The following is a 20,927-nucleotide window of genomic DNA, read 5'->3' as shown; positions in this document are numbered from 1 at the left end:
CCAGCCATGTGGAGCTAGCATAATTAATACAAGAAGAGATTCAGTGATCAGCAGCCCTGATCTGTACAAGACAAACCAACATTGAAGGAAGGATTCGGAAACCTTAAACTTATGCCACAGCTATCAGACAACATCCAAGGTTTTCAATTACACCTCTCCCCTTGCTAATACCATTTCTGTGCAGAAAATTTGACATCTGGAAACAAAGGACGGGGCACCAGTATATTTTCATTGTGGATGCCCTACCAAAAAGAAAGAAGACTATCATGTTGCAAGACATAAAACAGCAGACAATTCTACGAATTCCAGACAACAGCAGATGATTGTAGTCAATCTCCACCCTAAAGCTCATCATGGTACTCTGCACTGAGGTCACACTCCAACAGGCTGCAGCTGTTCAGTGTCATCATACACAGGTTCCAGCCACTTGTTTACTCACCACAAACAGAAATGAGGCCATTGTCCTGAAGATAGCAAATTGAAAGTACCTTCTGCCAACACTAACCTAATTGAGATTGACAAGGGCCGACCAGGAAAACATGTGATGGCCTCTGTGTATTCACAGCTCTCCCATTTGGCCTTTGTAATACTCCAGCCATCTATGAATGCATAATGGACAACCATCTTTGATACCTTAAATGGACAGCAAGTCTTTGCAACTTACATGAAATTGTTGGTTTTTCAAAGACTTCAAAGAGCATCTGATTCACTTGACAAATGTGCTGATGTGTGTCCACAATGCAGCTCTTCACCTGAATCCAAGAATGTGTCCCTCCCAAGAAATAAGTCGTGAAGCACTTAGTTAATGCTAAACAGAATCTGTCCTGAACAAAAAGAAATGGGGGGGGGGGGGGGCAGTAATATCACAACACATTTTCCAACTCTTCAGAATGTTTGTGATGAGAGGCTCCCTCAAAATATGCTTCTACTAAAGACACTTCATAAAGGGTTTCAGTTCAAAGGCATGGCTGCTACTGCTGTAGGGAGATGCCAGATTTTCTTGGGCAGCGAACAAGAAAGATCTTACTTGATCTGTAAGAAGGCACTAACATATACTCCAGTCATGGTACTTTTGTGATGAGAATGCTGAGACATAATTACACATTTTAGTTAAAGAATATGTGCAGTTGCAGTGCTTATTCAGGAAGTTGCAGGAAAGAGATTTTTTATGCATCCAGAGCAGTCCCTAAGTCAGAGAAGAATTACTGTATGCCTGAGAATGAGTGCCTTGCAGTTGCTTTGGCAGTCAGTAAGTCAAAGGAGAATGCAAACTAACACATCGAGCATTCTATAAAAGGAGTTACATCACAGTGGGACTGAAATAATTGCTTGTTGTCAAAGCTCCTTTATATCCAGCACTACTGATGATTTTTCTTGATGTTCTGTCATCAAGTCATTTAGGATCTGCAAAAATGCTTTATAGAATCGGAAGCAGGCATTATTTGCCAGATAGCTATGCCTCTGTCCAACCTTTCTATCTGCAGATGAAAGACCTCATGCAAATTTTAATAAGGCATTGGCAGGTTTCTTTCAGTGTATGTTGACATGAAACTGACAGGCTGGGATGTTATACTACCTGTCTTGACTTTCAGAAACAAGACAGAAAAGCAAAATACAACAGCTTCCTTACCATTTTTTTCTGACCTGTGGTGGAGAGGCTGAGAGTACAATTCGTAGTTTGTTTCTGTTTCAGTGATGACATTCGGAATGATTACTCATAAACAGTTCATCACGAGAACAGAAGAAGTAAGACCACTGGCACATGTAAGGTTCTTGGAAGACCAGGTTTACGACAGTGAACCCTACAATGGCAAATGCCAATCTGTAGACTGCAACCCATGTGAACTTGCAATAATTTTCACGTCTGTGAAAAAGTGGGCTATAATAAAAGTGACTAAAGTTCTACTTTAGTCATATCTGAAAATTCTGTATTGGCCAATGAGATAGTGGACGATGATCCTACGTAGAAGAGACAAAAGTGAGAGATGTCATCTATGACGTATGCATTAAGCCCATTTGTAATCCTGAGGTGCACCAATGTGTTGCTAAGCATATGGTCCTAATGTGGTTCATCAGTGTCCGTGACAGTACTTATACATCTTCCCTAGTCATCTTCAGCAGACATTGTGAGTGATTGTCATGTGTGTTCTCTGTGTGGATTCCAGATTCCTCCTGACAAAGATGAACAGGTCAGTGGTCAAAATATTGTGTAAGAGAAAGGAATAGTTGAGGTCGAAACTACAGAAGAAGTTTGGGATAATTAATAGTCAACATTGGTATTAAATAAATAGAAGAGGTTTGATGTATACCAAGCGCTGCAACAGACAACATTGAGACCGGAACATTTTTTGGAGCCCATGTGTTTCATTAATCCCCCCCCCATAAATAATAACAATAAAGAAATACATATTTGTTGAAGAAAAGTGGCACGTACAAAAGTGTGTTATTTTAATAATTGCAATGTGTTTGGATTGCAACAAGCACCAATTCAAAGCATCTCAATAACTCTACAGTATATGGTCTTTATGTATGCTTATTGTTAACCCTTAGCCACCTGATGTGTATGCCTCATACACTACCCCACGTCAGTCATAGAGACCGTTTGCATGTTTTAAATTTTTTGTTAAAGAATGTTAAAATATTGCAAGAAATTGAAGTCACGTCTTTGTTTTCATAATATTTTAATCGTAACACATCTTCAAAATGTGAAAAAGTGTGCTTATAAATATTAAAAATAAACACATGACAAAAGTCTACACATTTTAGGCAGAATTGTAGGAACTTAAAAAATTTGAGATTTGACAGTACAAATGCTTATAATACCAATATTCTTACATATTTATGAAAAGTTCGATATATTATTACAATACATAAGTAATTTTTGGCACATATTAACACAAGGTTTTCAAAATTACAAGGCACAAACACTCACAAATTGCAGGGATATTCAATGCACATTTTTAACTATATTCAACACAAATAGGATTCTTACATGCAAAACATAAATAGACTGTTTTGCATTTTGTTTTGGGGTCACAAGTCGAGCATGTTTTCCTTTTTTAAAGTTTTTCAGAAGTTTCAGTTAATGACGTACTGGGTGTTTGATCCATTTTTATAATTCTATGTATGGTGCACTGAAAGTTTCCTTCGTAAGCCAAAACTATGCACCCAGCATTTCAAGTGAGGGTTTATAAGATCTTCTGCCAAATTTTCTATGAGAGCCAGGTGTGGGACCTTTGACTGCGCTTGGTAAATGTTACTAACAGTATACACATTGTTGAGGATATGCCAAGTATTCTATAAAATATTGCCATTGGCCATTGTTGAGTTCATTTAGACGTGGAGTAGGTAGCACATTTCAGATGTAGCATGTCAACGATGCCCTTTGTGCTGTTGTAAAATATGATCATTTCTGGTTTCTCCGTATTTGAATCAGTGGTTGGTGTATGATGCATGCTGGACGAAACAAACACAGATTTACTTAACTTTTGTATAAAAGATGTTAGTATAGCATCAGACGTAAATCCAAAAATGGCCTATCCAACTTCTCAATCATGCCTGGGAAGACACTGAAGTGGGATTTCGTGCTTGTTTTTCTTCATAGTACCCACTAGTGTCAGTCGTTTTGTTTTAGCACATTCAGTAGCTCCACTGATGTTAACCAATTATCAGTGGTCGCGTTTTTGTGTGTACCTTCTATCAATGTTATTAGTTGCAAAACTTCCAGGCTGTGTTAGTTCAATCTTTAGTAAACAGCTGGCAGACCTTTGCCATCAAAATGTTTCCCTAAGTACAAGTAAGTCTCCAACAAATACCCAGTTTGAGCACCAGTAAAGCACATGATTTTCAAACCGTATTTGTGTGGTTTTTTCGGGATGTGCATTTTGAATTTGTGTTTTTCGCCTAAAGCTACTAGCATTTCATCAATGCAAGCGAAGCTGCCGATGCATCAGAGGTCTTTACAGTTCTGAATAAACATTTTAAAAAGTTGTGATATCGGTGTAGCAAAATTAGTGATGCGGGGTTCAGTTCGAATATTTGTATCGTCAAACCAAAGACAGTTGAGCAGCACGTCAAACCTGTACTTGTTCATAATGCAGCTATATATTTCTCTACCTGTGCCATCTTTGCTGTACCAGCATGTGTAGTGTGCATGGCTTTTTTTAAAATGGCAATGTAGTACAACATATCAATGAAGGCTTTTAATTCAGTTACATCTACATCATGAACAGCTATTTCCCTGTGGTAATTAGGTTAAATTTTCTGATTTTTTTCACTAGTGTGCTTTACTATATATCCCAACACACCGTCAGAGAAAAATAAGCTCCAAATGTACAGGCTTTGTATTTTCGTGCAGAACACCCAGGAAATTACATTTGAGTCCGGGTAGATGCCGTATGAAGTTACGAAGCATAGTCCTTGATCTTGAGACAGGAGGACGGGAAGACCAACAAAATCAGTTTATACCAAAGCAGTTGCCATATCTTGCCAGTGGAACATCGTCATCGTAAGATGAATTCTCCATTGGCTTCCTAATGTCATTCCCTCGTTCCATGGGTTGAGGTTCAGGTCCATCACCATCGACTCCTGAATTGGACCGGTGTTCATCTTCAGTGATGTGAGCCACTGGAACATCCACATTACTGCAGTCTTCATACGGAAGTTCTCGTATGGATAACAAGTCTTCAGAATCTATGGCAGTCCCCTCCAACCATCGGACTATATTTTTCTCCATTTGGACATTTTTACCTTACAAAAATAAAAAAAATAACACAGGCCAATTATGGAAAAACATTTTTGCTGAAAATACCTTATTCTTACATTTTTTACGGTGGGAAATCCAAATATGATACTTAAAAAAACTGTATCACCCACCATTTCTTCACATTTTACAGTTAAAATTAGTAAATTAGCATTTTTTTAAATAATTTAACAACTTTTATGTAGTTACAATAATTTAAAATTGAGGAGTAATGAATGTAGATGGCGTTGGTAGCACTGCTGAAAAACATTTGCTGGCAAAAAAAGGTTGATTGTATTTTTGTGTTAACAGATGGTGTTTTGTTTACTGTCAACTTAACCTCTCTCTCCCATTTCCTCTACATGTGCTCAGTACAACATCTAATCGTGGTTATAAAAACTGCTGACAGTTTTTGTTATAGTTGTGGTGAATTTGTGATTAAAAAACACCAAAGAAACATTACAGACTTCGTGGAAAAGGTTTATATATCGTACTTTGGATCTAAACTTGGTGATCAAAATAAATCTTGAGCACCGCGTAAGGTATGTTATGTGTGTGTTGAATATCTGAGAAAATTGTCCAAAAAGGTGAAAAAAAGCCTTTAGATTTGCTGTTCCTATGATACAGAGGGAGCCAAGAAATCATTCCGGTGGTAGCTACTTTTGCAGTGTTGATATTACTGGTCATAATTCGAAAAACAAGAAGGTAATAAGCTACCCTAACCTTCCGTCCACCATCCAACCAGTAGGGCATGGTGTAGATTTGCCGGTTCCTGAACCACCAGATAATTTAAATTCTATTCCAACAGAAGTATTTTCTGTTGTACAGTCTGATTTAGATGAACCAGATGATGATTAATTCCATTGTAACACAGACAGTCTAGAGCCCAAATTGTTTACTCAGACCGAGCTTAACAATTTGGTTAGGGATCTGGGCTTAATGAAAAAAAGCTGAATTGCGTGGCTCTAGATTAAAAGAAAAAAACTTAGTGGCTGTCGAAACCAGCATATACATGTATAGAAAGAGAGAGCAGCAATTTTCAAGTTTTTTCAACAAGAAGGTGATTTAGTTACTGAACAGACATTCCCGGTCTGGTGAATGGGTTTGGTATTGAATACAAAAAGAAAGACTGGAGGCTGTTTATTAATTCATCCAAAACTATTGATGTAAAAACGCTACCAAGGCCGTGGAACACCAACATGATGGGAGATTACTGTTGGTCACTTCACCGAGAAGTTCAGGAAGCAACTCATCGTAGAAAAAGCTACACAGGAAGCTTCAAAGAAAAAAGATAAAGAAAATACAAACCAGTTCCAGATGACAAGTGAAGCCTCTGTTAACACATATCATTGTTTTTAGTAGCTTACTGTAAATACAAACCATGCTTATGTTGTAACAAAATGTTTCACTAATTTCCCCATTTACCGTATAGCATAGGATTTTTATACTATATAATGAAAAGCATATTGCTCGAAATCTGTGGGTCATACAAAAAATTAAGGCTAGATTTGTATTCAGCTCATAAAAACCTATCAAGATCAGCTATCAAAGTAAAAAAAGTTTTTCTTTGGCCTGTGTAATTAAACTAAAGTTACATAACCTCCTGATGTCGGTCACAAGTACCGGATTTAAAAATACTGGAGCTGCTGAACGCACGGCACTAACTGGTGAGGGAAGGAAAAAAGTATGTTGATTGACGATTTTGTCACATGCATAATAATGGAAATTTTTTTTAAAAACAAAGCCTCGAGAGTCTCTTAGACCGATGTCAGGTAGTTAAGGGTGAACAGGCACCAACTACTGAATGAATTATATATTTCTACATCTAGAAAATATACTATTTATTGTAGTTTATGACTTCCTGTTTTAACTTTATTGATTTTTTTCTTTTGAAATTGAAAACAGGATAATTTAACAGTGCACTAGCCATAAGAAAATTTCATTCTTACCAGTTGTGAATAAGAATATATGGGGTACGGTAAAGTTGTCCTCAACCTAAAAGTTGATTTAATTGCCACAGTGCTAGACTAGGCATTGTTCTATTACAGGCAATATAGCTGTCCCTTCCTTTGACCTTTGAGTTGACTTTACTCAGCCACTTGTGGAGCTTAACTAAAGGTGAATATGGATTCTGAACTACAGTGGTACTTGACATTTTTCACATACACAGGGTGGTCAGAAACAGAGTGAAAAGCTTGTAAGAGTGTCGCAGGGTATGTTGGGCTGAGAAATAGTTGTTCCAAGTTTCCAAGTTAATTAGCATTGAAGTTAACCAATCATACAGTTGCATTGGCAAATTCCAGCACCCTGTAAGAAACAGTGTTTCCAAATGTGTTCTTTGTTTGGTTTCCTAAAACTGAACAAAAGAGCAATACAAAAATTGGACGTGGAAGACAAGTAAACTTAATAAAATCTACCAAAGACTGAATCCTAGCAGCTTTAATTTGTAATCTTGCACTTGACCCATTGTGCCACACACGTTGGTTGAGAGGTGAAGAGACAGTATCAGAGAGAAAACTTATTAGAAAAGCTGTTGATTCTTTGATGGCAAAATGAAATTTAGATAAAGTGAAAAAATTGAGTAGATGGTACAAATAAAGATGGAGGGAGAAAAGTTATCTCAGTTCTCAAATCGTGAGAAAAGCAGAAGATAAATGACAGTAGCAGTGGATTATATCAGTTAACGTTTTTCCTTTTAACTTACTTTACCTCGCTTGTTTCGGGCTTCTTTCTTACATTTGCCTCCTCATTATCTTTGTACATTAGTATTTAATTCTGAGCTTCTCCTTAGCAGCTGCTTTAGACTTTAACTTGTATTTTCAACTTATTGATTGCTTGCAAACCCACATTTGTGGTTTGCAACTTGTATGATAGCCAAATATTTGACTGTAAGTTCATATGTGTTTTTGCTGTACTTCTATTAATTTTATAATAAATTGCCATCCTCTACCAGGGCTTAAGCTTCCAAGCGAAAAATAGATAGTTTGAATGAACATTTCAATTATATTCAACATTTTGATTTGCAGCTCCTTGTGTTGGCCGTGTTTGCAGTTAAAATTGTTGGATGTGAGGTCTGCCAGTTATGCAAAACACCATTTTTTCTCAGTACCCTACATGTTTCGGCACCACTGTGCCATCATCAGTGGGTTTTTGTTTTAATTTATTCCTCAATGTGAACAGTTTTGTTAAATGATTATAAAATTACGTGCATCTTTAGTTCAAACAAAGGAGCAGGCACATGCCGTGCGCGCGCGTGCACACACACACACACACACACACACACACACACACACACACACACACACACACACACAAAGATAAAATGCAAAAAAATTCAAATTTGGTGCCGAACTCTCTGGTGAACAAATGGACACTGACTGGGCTTGGACACACAACAAACCACAATCACACTATGTTTTGGTGAAGTGAAAAGTGTTTTACTGCATTATTTGTGGAAAATACTTGTTATAGTTACGTGTGCATCACAACACCTCAGTATGATGCGAAGGATGGAAGTGCTTTCCACATGAAAACATAAGTAAAAACGAATATAGGCGCGAAAACATCACGACAATCTAAATTACATTCTAGAAGATAGGTTAACTCCCAGAAAAATACTTTCTCATCAACATCATTTGGTTGCAGATGACAAGCTACCTGTAGTAATTAACACACAAGGCATCCAGAAAATTCATGCACACCAAATGTAAAGGTATTTACAAAAATAAATGATCTTTTGTTTGAACTAAAGATGCACGTAATTTTATAATCATTTAACAAAACTGTTCACATTGCAGAATAAATAAAAATGAAAACCCACTGATGGCACATATTTGGGTACTGAGAAAGAATGGTGTTCTGCATAACTGGCAGACCTCACATCCAACAATTTCAGTTATATGTAGTGCTCACAAGAATTGTCATCTTAGGACTTCAGGTGTAACCAGTACTTTAATAGATATCATTAAAAGTTCTTTTCGTCCTCTAGTTACATTGTCACATTGTAACTACAGTGAATTCCAGATCTGAAAGCAGAGTTGTGAGTGAAGTGCTGCGCTTAGCACTGAAAGCACACTTATTACAAACACCAGTGTACAGACATAACAGAACTGCCTCCTACATAGAGAATGCTGCTGTCTATACAAACATTAATTCTTCCAAAATATGCAAACATTACAAATTTAAGATATTTCAGGTACCTTCTAGAAATGATAAATTGTTAATAATAAATATTTTCTGCTGATCAGAATTGAACTGGTAGTCTAACGACTTAAAGTGTGAGTGTGGATCTGGGTTATATCGGTTTATTCCCCCAAACCACCTTCCACTTCTTTACTTGCTTGGAACTTGCAGCCACGTTTTTTTTTTACTAGCCAGCTGGCTGCTGGAAACCCTCTTGACTTCTTCTCCATAGAATAACGCAAGGTACAGGAATTTTTAGACTCTTTCTATTTATGAAATGAGTAGACATACAAACTTTACTTTTCATCAGTTAACGATGTATTTAACCTCCATACACAATAAAACTCTCACTTTCCACATAAATATGTAACTTCGTGTAAGTCTCTCGTACAGCCGAAAGTCAGAAACAAATTGGGTTACAGTTAAAAGAAAGTTGGCTTAGATACCATAACTTTTCTTAACATTAATCAGAACACAAGTCTTCCCTATAGCAAGCTTACATCAAGAGTTCCAAAGAGTTCTTTTTCAACTGTCCTTGTTTTAATAACAATAGTCAATGACACAATATGCACGGAGCTGTATATAAACTCCATGGTTCTTCCTTACACACTCACTAAAACATTGCCTGACAGGTACTTGTCAGTGCCGTTCGTTCGCCGCGTCTACTTTCTTCCTGCGACTGATTTGAAACTTGCATACACAAACATGTGAAGCGCAATAGGTAGAATTCTAGGATGTTTTTTTTTTTTTTTTTTTTTTTTTTTTTTTTTTTTTTTTTTTTTTTTTCCCCCTGGAAAAGCTCCTCTCCACTTCACAAAATGTCACTGAAGCATATTTGAAGGCAGCCAGGTCACTGGAGTCCAGCTTTGTTTCAGTATCTTCAAATGTTGCGGCATTCCCTGAAAGACTGTCACTAATTTTGAACAGTGTAGAATATCCAGGATTCCATTAGAGAACACTTTGCAATTTGGTTTTCACATTGTCAGCCACAAGACCACGAACTTGACCCAACTCACTCTGCACATGTTGCACAACACTCAGGGCCTCACATAGCTGAGTGCCAACAGCTTCCAGTCTTTTGATGGCTTTTAATATCAGTGAAAAATTGGCGTTGATGTATGCCAAGTTTTGAGACAATGTATCTGTAAAAACGTCTTTCACAATTTTGATAGCACTTGATTCATCGCTATCAAGCTCACAGGCGAGTGTCTTTATTTGAGTGTAGTTGGTGCATTAATACTCAGCAGCATTAAGCCAAGAACCCCATCGTGTAAGAACAGATTCAGGTGGGAGGGGTGTTGAAGGTGCTTTTTCCTTGAATTTCTGCACCCATAGTGGAGGCTTCACTTAGATTTTCTTGCCACAGGATATTAATTTGTCCACGTCAGGGTAATTTGATCGCACCTCTTGGGCAACTTTGTGCAACACATGTGCAAGGCAAGTGGCGTACACCATACTGGGGTAGAGAATCTAAAGCCCTTTGGCCGCTTTAGCCATATATGAAGCACCATCTGTTACGAGCAGCAAAACGTTGTCTCTTTTCGCACCATGCGGCCACAGTAGCTTCAGAGAGTTGTCAAACAAATTAGCAATCGTCGAATTGCTTACTCTATTGAGAGCTTCACACGTTAGTAGGAACATATCTCCAGGGCCATCAACTTTTAGAACACCAGCAACAACATTTGCAATATATCACCCACTAATATCCGTAGTTTCATCTCTTGACAGCCAGATCTTTTGCTCAGCAATAGTAATTCGTATTTTGTTGAGCACATCATTGTTAGCATATGGATAACTAGTTCTTTCTCAGTGTAGATTCATTTGGAACTGGATGTGTTGTGTACTTCTCCAAGAACCGTCTGAAGCATGGATTCTTCAGCTTTCCCAATGGGATGCTGCAGAACACCATCATCTCACACAAATCCTTGCAGAATGATTGCACGGTTGACGATTGACCTGTCTGTTCAAATAACGGCGTTTGCTTGCTGTTATTTTCAGCACTTCGTTTCACACAGTTTACAAAATAATATTTTCCCATCAGTACTAAAGAACTTCTCTCCAAATTCTCGAACATATCCTCGCAACTTCACACTGTCGGAGCACTTTGCTTTAGGCATGTTGAACAAGGCAAAGGCTGCATTCAAACTGGTTACTGGGAACACCTGTGCGACTGTGATGATTATTACGGCAGAAGCTGCCTTTGTTGGCTCTGAGAGTGTACTGTCAACTCTGCGCAACGATGTTTTATGTTCGCGAAATGACTGTTGTGGTACACCGATTTTCTGCTACGGTCCTGAGAAATAAAGCTGTGTACTAATTTATCTGTTTATCTTTCATAATAGGACATTAAATATTGTCTCGTGGGCAACATATTCATTTTCTTATTCGTGTGTCCCGTAAGATACGAGAAAAACAGTATATGCATTTTTGGCAAAAGTTGACAGAAATATGACCTGTTATATTAAAAGTTAGCCACACTATGACCTATTACTAAAATTTGTTGAAATGTGACTTAATGTGCACAATCAAAATACATTTTTCGACACTAAAATGCCTGCATATGTGTATAAATTGTTCTAAAATTCACCCTATAGTTCAGAAAAAAATATGACTTGTCGTTAAAATCCGGGCCCTAATCATTATACTTAATATTGTACACGTTTTCAAAAGATCCTAACTTTTCAATAAGTTGATATTCTACATTATTACATTTATTCTCAATGTTAAGTTCTAACCTTTTCGATAAATCTTGAAAAGTGCTACTCTGTTTCTGACTAAGGTCTGTAAACATTTAATTTATATGAGTGGTCAAAGAATTTGTCAACTCGTTCTTTAAATCTACTTTTAAATTCTCTGTTACTTATAGCGTCGAACTCAGTCATCAATGCACCTATGCCTTCGCATAGATTACTAAATTCTTTGCTTTGAGGGTCAACTTCGGCATTTAACATACATAAATTTGTCGTTTGAATATTTAAAGTTTCACTCTGAGCATTTAAGATTCACTCTGGGTATTTAAATGAGAACTTAATGAGTTTAACTTAAGACACTGAGCTTTGATTAAATTTATCAATTCAGCCCAATCAGGCACTTCTTTGCTAATTTTCATGACCATAGCTGGGTCTCGAGTTTCCCCAACCTGTTGTATATTTTCCATACTTTTATATACCTTAGCTCTTGTAAGCATTTTAACTAACTTTAAATATGATAATTACATAATAAAAGTTCACTCAACAGTATCTTGTACCACTTCATACTAAAGTAATCAAGATTTTGTTTTACGCTCACCCGGAGTAGAATTCACGTTGCGGATGTGGAGGCAGGTCAGCACCAGTGAACAACAGCTGGTGCTGGCAGCGTCAGATGTATGTTGGTTTCCACATCTGTGTTCCCATGATGTGTGTGAGAGCTGTATACTCCCTGCACTGGAGCTTCTTGGTTGAAGCGTTCTATGCGTATTTCTTCTTAGACAAATACATCGAAATCTTCTTTGCTGTTTTATCAATTTGAACTTTTATTTCGTCACCATTTTTCCATTTAAATTTTGCTCCATTGGATACTTGAACATATTCCAATTTCTGGGAGTAATTCCCTTATTTTATTATGTTTGGTTGCTATGGCAACACGTAAGAGCTTCATCTCTCATTTTCTCGGTCCTTTCACACAGATAGCCACCTTCTAACCCTATTGACTTCTTCTCCGTAGAATAATGCTAGGTACAGTTTCGTCATTTAACGGTGTATTTAACCTCCATACACATAAGTATGTAACTTCTTGTAAGTGTCTTGTACAGCCAAACGTCAGAAACAAATTGGGTTACAGTTAAAAGAAAGTTGGCTTAGGTACCATAACTTTTCTTAACATGAATCAGAACATAAGTCTTCCCTATAGCAAGCTTATGTCAATAGTTTCCAGGAGTTCTTTTTCAACTGTCCTTGTTTTAATAACAATAGTCAATGACACAGTAAGCACAGAGCTGCATATAAACTCCATGGTTCTTCCTTACACACTCACTAAAACATCTGTGGATTGCCCGACAGGTACTTATCGGTGCCGTTTGCCCGCCACGTCTACTTTCTTCCCGCTACTGATTTTAAACCTGCACACACAAACACGTGATGCGCAGTTGGTAGGATTCAACCATCCCACTCTCATATCCTGAATATTGTGTGTTTGAGATGGTAGAAGGCTAAGTGGTTGTAGAATTTACACAGAAATTCTCGAATCACTACAGTAGCCCACATGCTAGCTAGCAACCTTAGCTTCTACTCTGCACTGCTTACAGCATGACTTGTGGCAATATCTAATAATGAATCCCACTGTTGCACAGTCACATTATAAGGAAACTGTTACAAATATTCATTTTCCTGTTTTCTAATAAATCTGTCCATTTCAGCCATTTGTCGACTGCCATAATCACCATTAACAGCAGATGCTCAGCAATGTCTTTATGAATTTTTGCTTTGCAGGATTACCAAACATGGTGCGATTTACGAGAACTAGAGAAGCAGGTTGGCATTAGGTACCTCACTCACGAGTCTGATGATGCACGATGGGAAAGTTATCGAAGGGAACGCCTTTGACCAGCCAAAAGTTGGGTCACTGTGGCCAGGACACGCTGGAGACGTTTCATCAAAACATGATGAAGATGTTCCTGTCAAGCTCTCTATTAGATTTTGTAACATAATGTTGCATCTGCATGTTGCAGATTTTACTATTATGTACTGCAGTTTATTGAATTGTTTATTTTTGTAACATTATAGTGTATATAATTACTCAGTCCAGCAATACTCATTTACATATTTCTTTGCCTTTACTAAATAATGGCAGAAAGAAAGTGGTGTGTGTGTGTGTGTGTGTGTGTGTGTGTGTGTGTGTGTGTGTGTGCGTGTGCGTGTGCGCGCGCGCGCATCCGTGAGTCAGTCAGAGTGAAAGCCCTGGATGGTTATGGCTATATATTCAAATATGTTACTAATCCTTTTATATTGTATAGTTGGTAGTATATGGTTTGGATAAGTAATTTCCTCTCTTACGACAACTGAGGTACGGTTTTGTTAAAGTTGCAAATGACTAAACATTTTACAATGTGTAAACTGTGTTTATGTAAACAGTGATCCATTAACCAATATTTGTAGGTTTTTAAGCATATTAGACACCTTGGGCTGCTGCTTTTTACATGTACTATATCACTTATTCATGTACCAGGTAAATACATTACATCATAACTGTGACTTCAATAATGAGGACCATATTTCTCAGTTAAAGAATGTGTCTCATCAGTGTTTTCTTGTTTGCACATCAGTGATATTAAATGTTACCAGTGCAGTCTGAATTAAAAATTCAATATTCAGCAGTTATTTCAAATAGTACAGAAATTCTGTACGACGACAGAAAATGCGTGCAGTTTAAAAAGTTTCCGAAACACAAGCAGCTCATATAAAATTTCATACATTTTAGCAAATAGTGTGCTGTTATTAAATTTTACGGCAGATTAAGACTATGTGCTGGACTGGAACTCAAACCCAGAACCTTGCTTTTCACAGAGAATACTCTGCCTGAGCTATCTATGCATAACTCACTGCCTATCCTTGCAGCTTTACTTCTGCTAGTACCTCTGTCCTACATTCCAAACTTTACAGAAGTTCTCATACACACGTTGAAAGAGTAGCACTTGTGAAGAAAGGATATTGTGGAAAAATGGCTTAGCCACAGCCTAAGCTGGAGTGTTTGCAGTTTTGAATCTTCCTTGCAAGGTAAAACTGTGTTCCACACCAGGGCTCAAACCAAGATCCCTGCCTTTCTCAGGCAGTGCTTTCACCATCTCACTTTTACACGTGTGAGCCACAGTGACTATGTGGGACTAATACTAGACATCTGCTTTCAGCGTTTAATACTCCTCTGAATTTGGCCACACAACCAATATGACTCAAAGTTTTTAAGATGTCACTTCTTCCATATTCCTTAAAAACTGTCTGTTGGCTCTGACCTGATGCTTTGGAACCAACTCCTAAAGGAAAAGGATGCAATAGAGATTTTAGCTTTCTCAATGCCTCAGATTTGTTACTGGCACAAAATTATCTATAAGTTAGAAGAATATACACTTGTTAACCATTTACAACAGGTTAAAACAACTTCCCATTCCATTAATAACTTGACATTGCTGTAAAACAGAAACACTCCAACTCCAATTTTACTGTTGTCTCGAGAGTGCTGGTTCCACAGCATCAAGAGAAATCTCTAGGAGACAGAAAAATTGTAGGTGAGTTGGATGTTGAAACATTTAGTTGGTTACTCGGGTGTGCACAGGTGACAAAATTGAAATACTATTGTCTAGGAAAGCATTAATAGCTTCCCAAACACTGTTTTGACTATTCACAAATCGTTACAGGTAGGCCACTTTATTGGTTTTAATCATCTTAAAAACTTCCATTAGTCAGGAATAATTAAATTATTCAGTATTTAATGCGCCAGTCAAACCATAATTATGTTCATAGCCTCGTTTACTTTGTGCACTAGGTGGCAGACTGGGACCAGAGGAGTTATTGCCAAAATTTAAGACTTGGCACCATTATTAGTTGCTACATGTCATAATTTTACTGTCTGATGGACATTACCTAATAGAAATAATATGAGATTGTGATATCCACACATTTATGTTGACAATTTCTTGTCCAAGTGTGGCTAAAAATGCACAGAAATGAATAGTAGCCTAAATACGCTGCATGAAAATTTATTGCACTTATTGCAGATACTGTAAAATAAGCTAACATTTTTAAAGTGACATTCCTACATATAACTGACTGCATCAAAATCTGATCCTTTGTACAACTGAGTAGTTATTGTAAAGCTTCACTCTTTTTTTTGGATAAATTATTTCCACAAGAATACACCCATAAAAAAATTTGGTTATAAAACACCAAGACGCAGTGTCTTTGTGGCCTAAAAGAAGTACTGTAAGTGATAAAATTCTTTGAACTGATCCCCTCATGGCCTAAATATTACACAGATTATGTTAACTGTTGCCACTCATTCGTATATCGCACTGCTAATAATAATAATAATAATATATGTTTGTTAAAACCGGAAATATTTTCTTTCTTTCTTTTGTCATAGATGTCTAAAATCCCTCGAATTCTTTCCCAGTAATTCATTAATACCATTCCAGTCTCTGTTTACTATATCTATTTGCCAAGAAATTCCAAGCGTACTCTGCTACATCAACAACTGTCGAGTGATAAAAATGAGAGAAATTTAACATGTGGCCACATGAGAAACATCATTTAATCTGTTTTTCCATCATGATATTTCTAGAGATGTGTTGTAAATAGTTCTTCTAATAAAGAATTCGCATATAAATATAAACATGGTGTCAGTAAATAAATATTTAACTGAGATATATGGTTCTCTGTATGTGTTTACTTGTTGTGACATGGAACAATCTCTGAAGAACAGTTAAAAATACATCAAAAATTTGTGCTTCAGTATTCCAAGAGAACACAATGCATTCAGCTTGTGTATCTGTCGTGAGTACTTCTGTAAACATTCTTCAGTATTATAGTATAAAATTTTTGCCATATGTATGGATGACACTGGTAGAATGTGGTAGAATGCTACAAAAACATGAAATTGTTTGACAAACTTAAGTTCAGTATCATTTTCACTATAACAGTACTATTAAATGTTCAGTTTAATTTTTTTGTACTCATTTAAATATTTTGATTGTGTATCAGTTTGTGGTACTGATTTTAGAAAGATAAGGGCAAAGATATTTGCTTGATATTCCGTACATTATGACAGCTTGGCAGATGCATATGTTTGGTGAGACTCAGACATTATGTATGTGTTGCTCTAAAACTTTTCATATTTTAAGAAACTGTTATTCATATTGATAATGATTTCTGTATAAGATATAATAAGGGCTGAAAATCTAATGTGTGTATTAGACTGGTAAATGAAGCATTATGCTATGTATTGCATACAAATCACATATTCATCTGTCAATGTATTTTACTTTTCAGTCATTGTAATACTGGCCTGATATAATTTCCACATTGTGATTGATTTTCTTTGAAGTTACGGAAGGGATATTATGTATATGAATGTCTGGTAAATTACAGTATCAGGATATCCAGCTCACTGCGCATGAATGCATACTGTAGGAAATATATTGTTTTATAACACTGCCAAAGTCGTATTATCTTTACAACAGTTTTTATTCTGTAGGTGTTTTATAATTCAGCTCAAAAAAAAAGGTGGACTGAATCAAATCATACAGTATCAAAATTGAAATAAGTGATGCGAAATATCAACATTATTTACTGAATGGATGTGTCTTGCCTATTATTTTTCATTAGAGTGAAAATGAATTGAACTAATTTTTTAATTTGAAGGAAAGAGTTTTTTAAGCATTGCCTTTAAATACACAGACGAAATTATCAATTTAGAAAACTTGCCACTTCTTTGTTTGTACAAATGTAAAAAGGTTACAAAATGTATGTCAACCTTCCTTTTTTAAAATTTAGTAGTGTTATTTGAGATGATATAACTAATAAACCTGTTTTACAGGCTTGCGGCTTGCTTTCGTAATTATATTAATTTGTGAAGAGAGATGTCATTTTTCTGGAAAAAAATTATATTATTAAATCTGTAAATAATTATGTGTACTGCAAATATTTGATATATAATTTTATATGTTTTATACTTTAAAAAGTCAAGTATTGACTTCATGATATTTAAATAAATGAAGTTTTTTGTATTTATATCTTTTCGACAAACAAGTGTTATTTAGGTAATTTGCATCTTGTAAAACAGATCATCAGTGTGATGGTCATTTTTCATATATGGCACCATGCATAATAAATCTTGCCATGTTCATTTTTTTTTTGTCCTACTAGCAGTAACTGGTTGATGCCCTTCATCTGAACTCTGCATGCCCTGCTTTTAAGGCTTAATATGCTATGAAGTGAAATGAATGGGGCACTGTCATTCCATTAATACATGTACACATTGTTGTTATGATCTAAATTTACCCATTTTAGTGTGAATTTTGTCTTTCTTATTAGGAGTTGTAACCAAACAGTATCCGGTTTTCTCTACAATTTGCTTCCTCTTTTAAGAGGATGTGTTTGTTTTTGAAGTCAGTGGAAAAATAATATGTTTTGCATGAATTGATGTTACAATTTATTCCAAAACCATCATTCTGCTAGTCTGTGGCATAAGAAAGGCTTGCATTCTACTAATGAATGTTCCATTCAGTTCACTGACAGTTTTGTAAATGAATAGTGCTGTAATTTTAAGTGTCCTGCAGGAAGAGATTCAAAGTTATGTAATTATTTTTTAAAAAAAAAGATGCCATGAATGGTGCATGGAATAACTGTCTTTAATTTGTAAGATGTGAAATTGCTGTATGTTCAAAATACTAATGTTTGTGGTGATGACATGTTTGGTTTGTGAATTAGTTTGCTTAAACATGCTGTTATTATTATAACGTATATAAGAATTGTTGTAGTCTGTCACGGATTTCCCATTGTGACAAAGAAACATTTTTTATGATTTGCCATTCTGAAGAGAAGTTAAAATAAATCAGTATCAACTGGCAGTGGCAAAGTGATGTAAATATATATTCTAATTTGAAATTTCACAGTAGTAAATAGCAGTGTTAACCAAATTACTGGTATTATTAAAGGAATGACAGTTTAAAATTTTGCAGATGCTCAATTTCTATAACTGTGGAAGCCACAGACACAGCCCACCTACCCATATGTGCTCTCTTTGTGCAACATTCATTATCTCAGTTGTTCCTCGGACTGTTTCTATCAGGAAGCCATTCATGTTTTGACTTCTGCATCTGAATCAGTCAAAAAATAGCATGAAAGAATACAACTACTGGCAAGTTAAATCTTTGAATCATGCATCTCTAACTCAAAAACTAATTGACACTTGTCATTTGTATATTTGGGACTGTCTTTGTGGCACACTCTTAACCTCAGTTTCTGTACCAAGTTATAGAGTACCAGAAAGAAAATAGCCTCATCCAATTTGTTAAAAGAATTTTTAAATATTTGGTTTTGTCTGTCACTGTTATCACATGTTGATGAATATGTCCACCAAAGCAGAATGTTGTTCCTTGCAGAGGCAAGTACTGTTTGTTCTTCCAGCAACAATGATGTATTAGTTGAATGTGTGACAACATTACACTTTAAAAAAAACTGTTTTCTGAATTAACTTAGTAACATGTCAGTGCAGTTAATTGACTAGAAAACTGTCGTGCTCCTCTTTCTGCAGATAGACTGTAATCTAAGCTCACTTGTCTCAACTTATCAGATTATGGATGGCAAACTTTTATACTTTTTATTATGCCTAATGAAAAAGTTACTATTTTTAATCTAATGTAATTTTTGTTAGGAAGATTTTTGCAGTAAGCCCACAGATCTGAACAGTTATATCAACCTTAACTTGAACAATTTGATTTTTGAAGTTAAGCAGTGAACACAATATATAATATGAAGCATAATTTTACATTTTCTTGAAATGGCTGTACACACTAATAGAAAACAAATTGTTTTATAAAAACAGAATGTAGATTGAATTCTTCTAGTATAGAAAAGGGAAAAAAGTACTTTATTATGGTAAACAGATACCTATTCTTGCATGATCTGAAAAATTTATGGTATTGTAGTTTACTATTTTCAAAAATATTCCTCCTACTCATGAATCCATTATTGTTTTCCACATTAGAAGCAGTATATAAAAAAGTGCTTTATTTTCCTGTTATTCCAGCAGTTGTTCGAACTTTGTGAGTGGACAGATCTCAAATATATTGAGAACTAGTGTATTGGTAACCTACTGCAACTGTGCTTTCTGTATAATTGTATAGTGTGTTAAGAAGTGACTGTATAAAAAGTGTCAAATTACAGATGTATAAACTCATGAAATTTTTATTCATATCTGAGAAAACAGATGTCTCAAAAAGTTGGCCTTATAATGATATCTCTTGTTATACGACAAAAAGTGGTTAGCATTTAAGCTGTTGTTCACTCAGCAACAGTCGTAGTGCACTACAAATACCCATTGTTTTGATATTCGTTTTACAATGGTCATGTTTTAACTGGAAATGGAAATGTTTTGATGATGCATATATAGGGTTTTTTAGTTGTAGAAGAATACTTCATGACTGTTCTCGCTACTGTTGATATTCACATGGAATTTTAGACTGAATTTTAAAATTTACTTTGCCTACAATTCAGACTGTCTTGTAGTATTACTAACGAAGTTTTGTCAAATTTTAAATGATATGCCGTGATATTAATGAACATCGAAACATCATGTTAACTATGTCTAATGTATAAACCAATCAACTGTAAATTCTCTCACAGTGTTAAAATTGCAGTTAAATATGAAATCTTACTAAAGGTATGTGAACTGGGACATCAGTGATGATTTTATTTTTGATCAGCTAACATTTCTTGTATAGAATTCAAGTAAACTGGTTAATGACTCAATTACTGACTAAGTTTAAATAGAAATGAATATCACTTTACAAAATTATTTGTTTTAAAATAATTTTCTTCACCTGTAGAGCCACATCTGAAATGGAAGTGCAATTTCTATGTGGAAACTACAATCTCAGTGAAAGGCCTAATATATATCTATTGCTGCAGTACAGTATTATGAGAAGTGAAATATTTATACTAGATAATTGTTCTGATTGCATTACAGATAGTTAAAATGTATTACCTTGTTACTGACTGGGAGTAAGGAGTTCAATAAAAACTTTTGTACAGAAAGTTAGTGCTTTTTCAGTGTAGTGCAGTATGATACCTTTCCTTCTTCTAAAATTCTACATAAATACAAGGCATTTCTAAATACTGACAAGAAAGTGATGTAATGGTAAGACACTGTACTTAACTTTGCTAGAATGAGAGTTCAAACCCCTATCTGGCAATCGAGATTCATGTTTTCCACAGTTTGCTTGAACTGTTTAAGGGAATTGCTAGTACAGTTC

General features: G+C 35.7%; 1 protein-coding gene across 1 annotated transcript in view; it reads left to right on the top strand.

Annotated features, from left to right (window-relative positions):
* Positions 1-20,709, top strand: part of LOC126480210 (serine/threonine-protein kinase D1) — a 232,288-nt gene extending 211,579 nt beyond the window's left edge. The window contains exon 19 of the mRNA XM_050103847.1: positions 13,393-20,709. Within this exon, the coding sequence (XP_049959804.1) occupies positions 13,393-13,506 (114 nt within the window). The 3' untranslated portion in view covers positions 13,507-20,709. The remainder of the gene's footprint in view (positions 1-13,392) is intronic.
* Positions 20,710-20,927: the final 218 nt, after the last annotated feature.

The sequence above is a fragment of the Schistocerca serialis genome, chromosome 1, assembly GCF_023864345.2.
Source record: "Schistocerca serialis cubense isolate TAMUIC-IGC-003099 chromosome 1, iqSchSeri2.2, whole genome shotgun sequence".
Classification (NCBI taxonomy): domain Eukaryota; kingdom Metazoa; phylum Arthropoda; class Insecta; order Orthoptera; family Acrididae; genus Schistocerca; species Schistocerca serialis.
The sequence above is the reverse complement of the archived record's forward strand: the minus strand, read 5'-3'. Positions and strand labels throughout refer to the sequence as shown.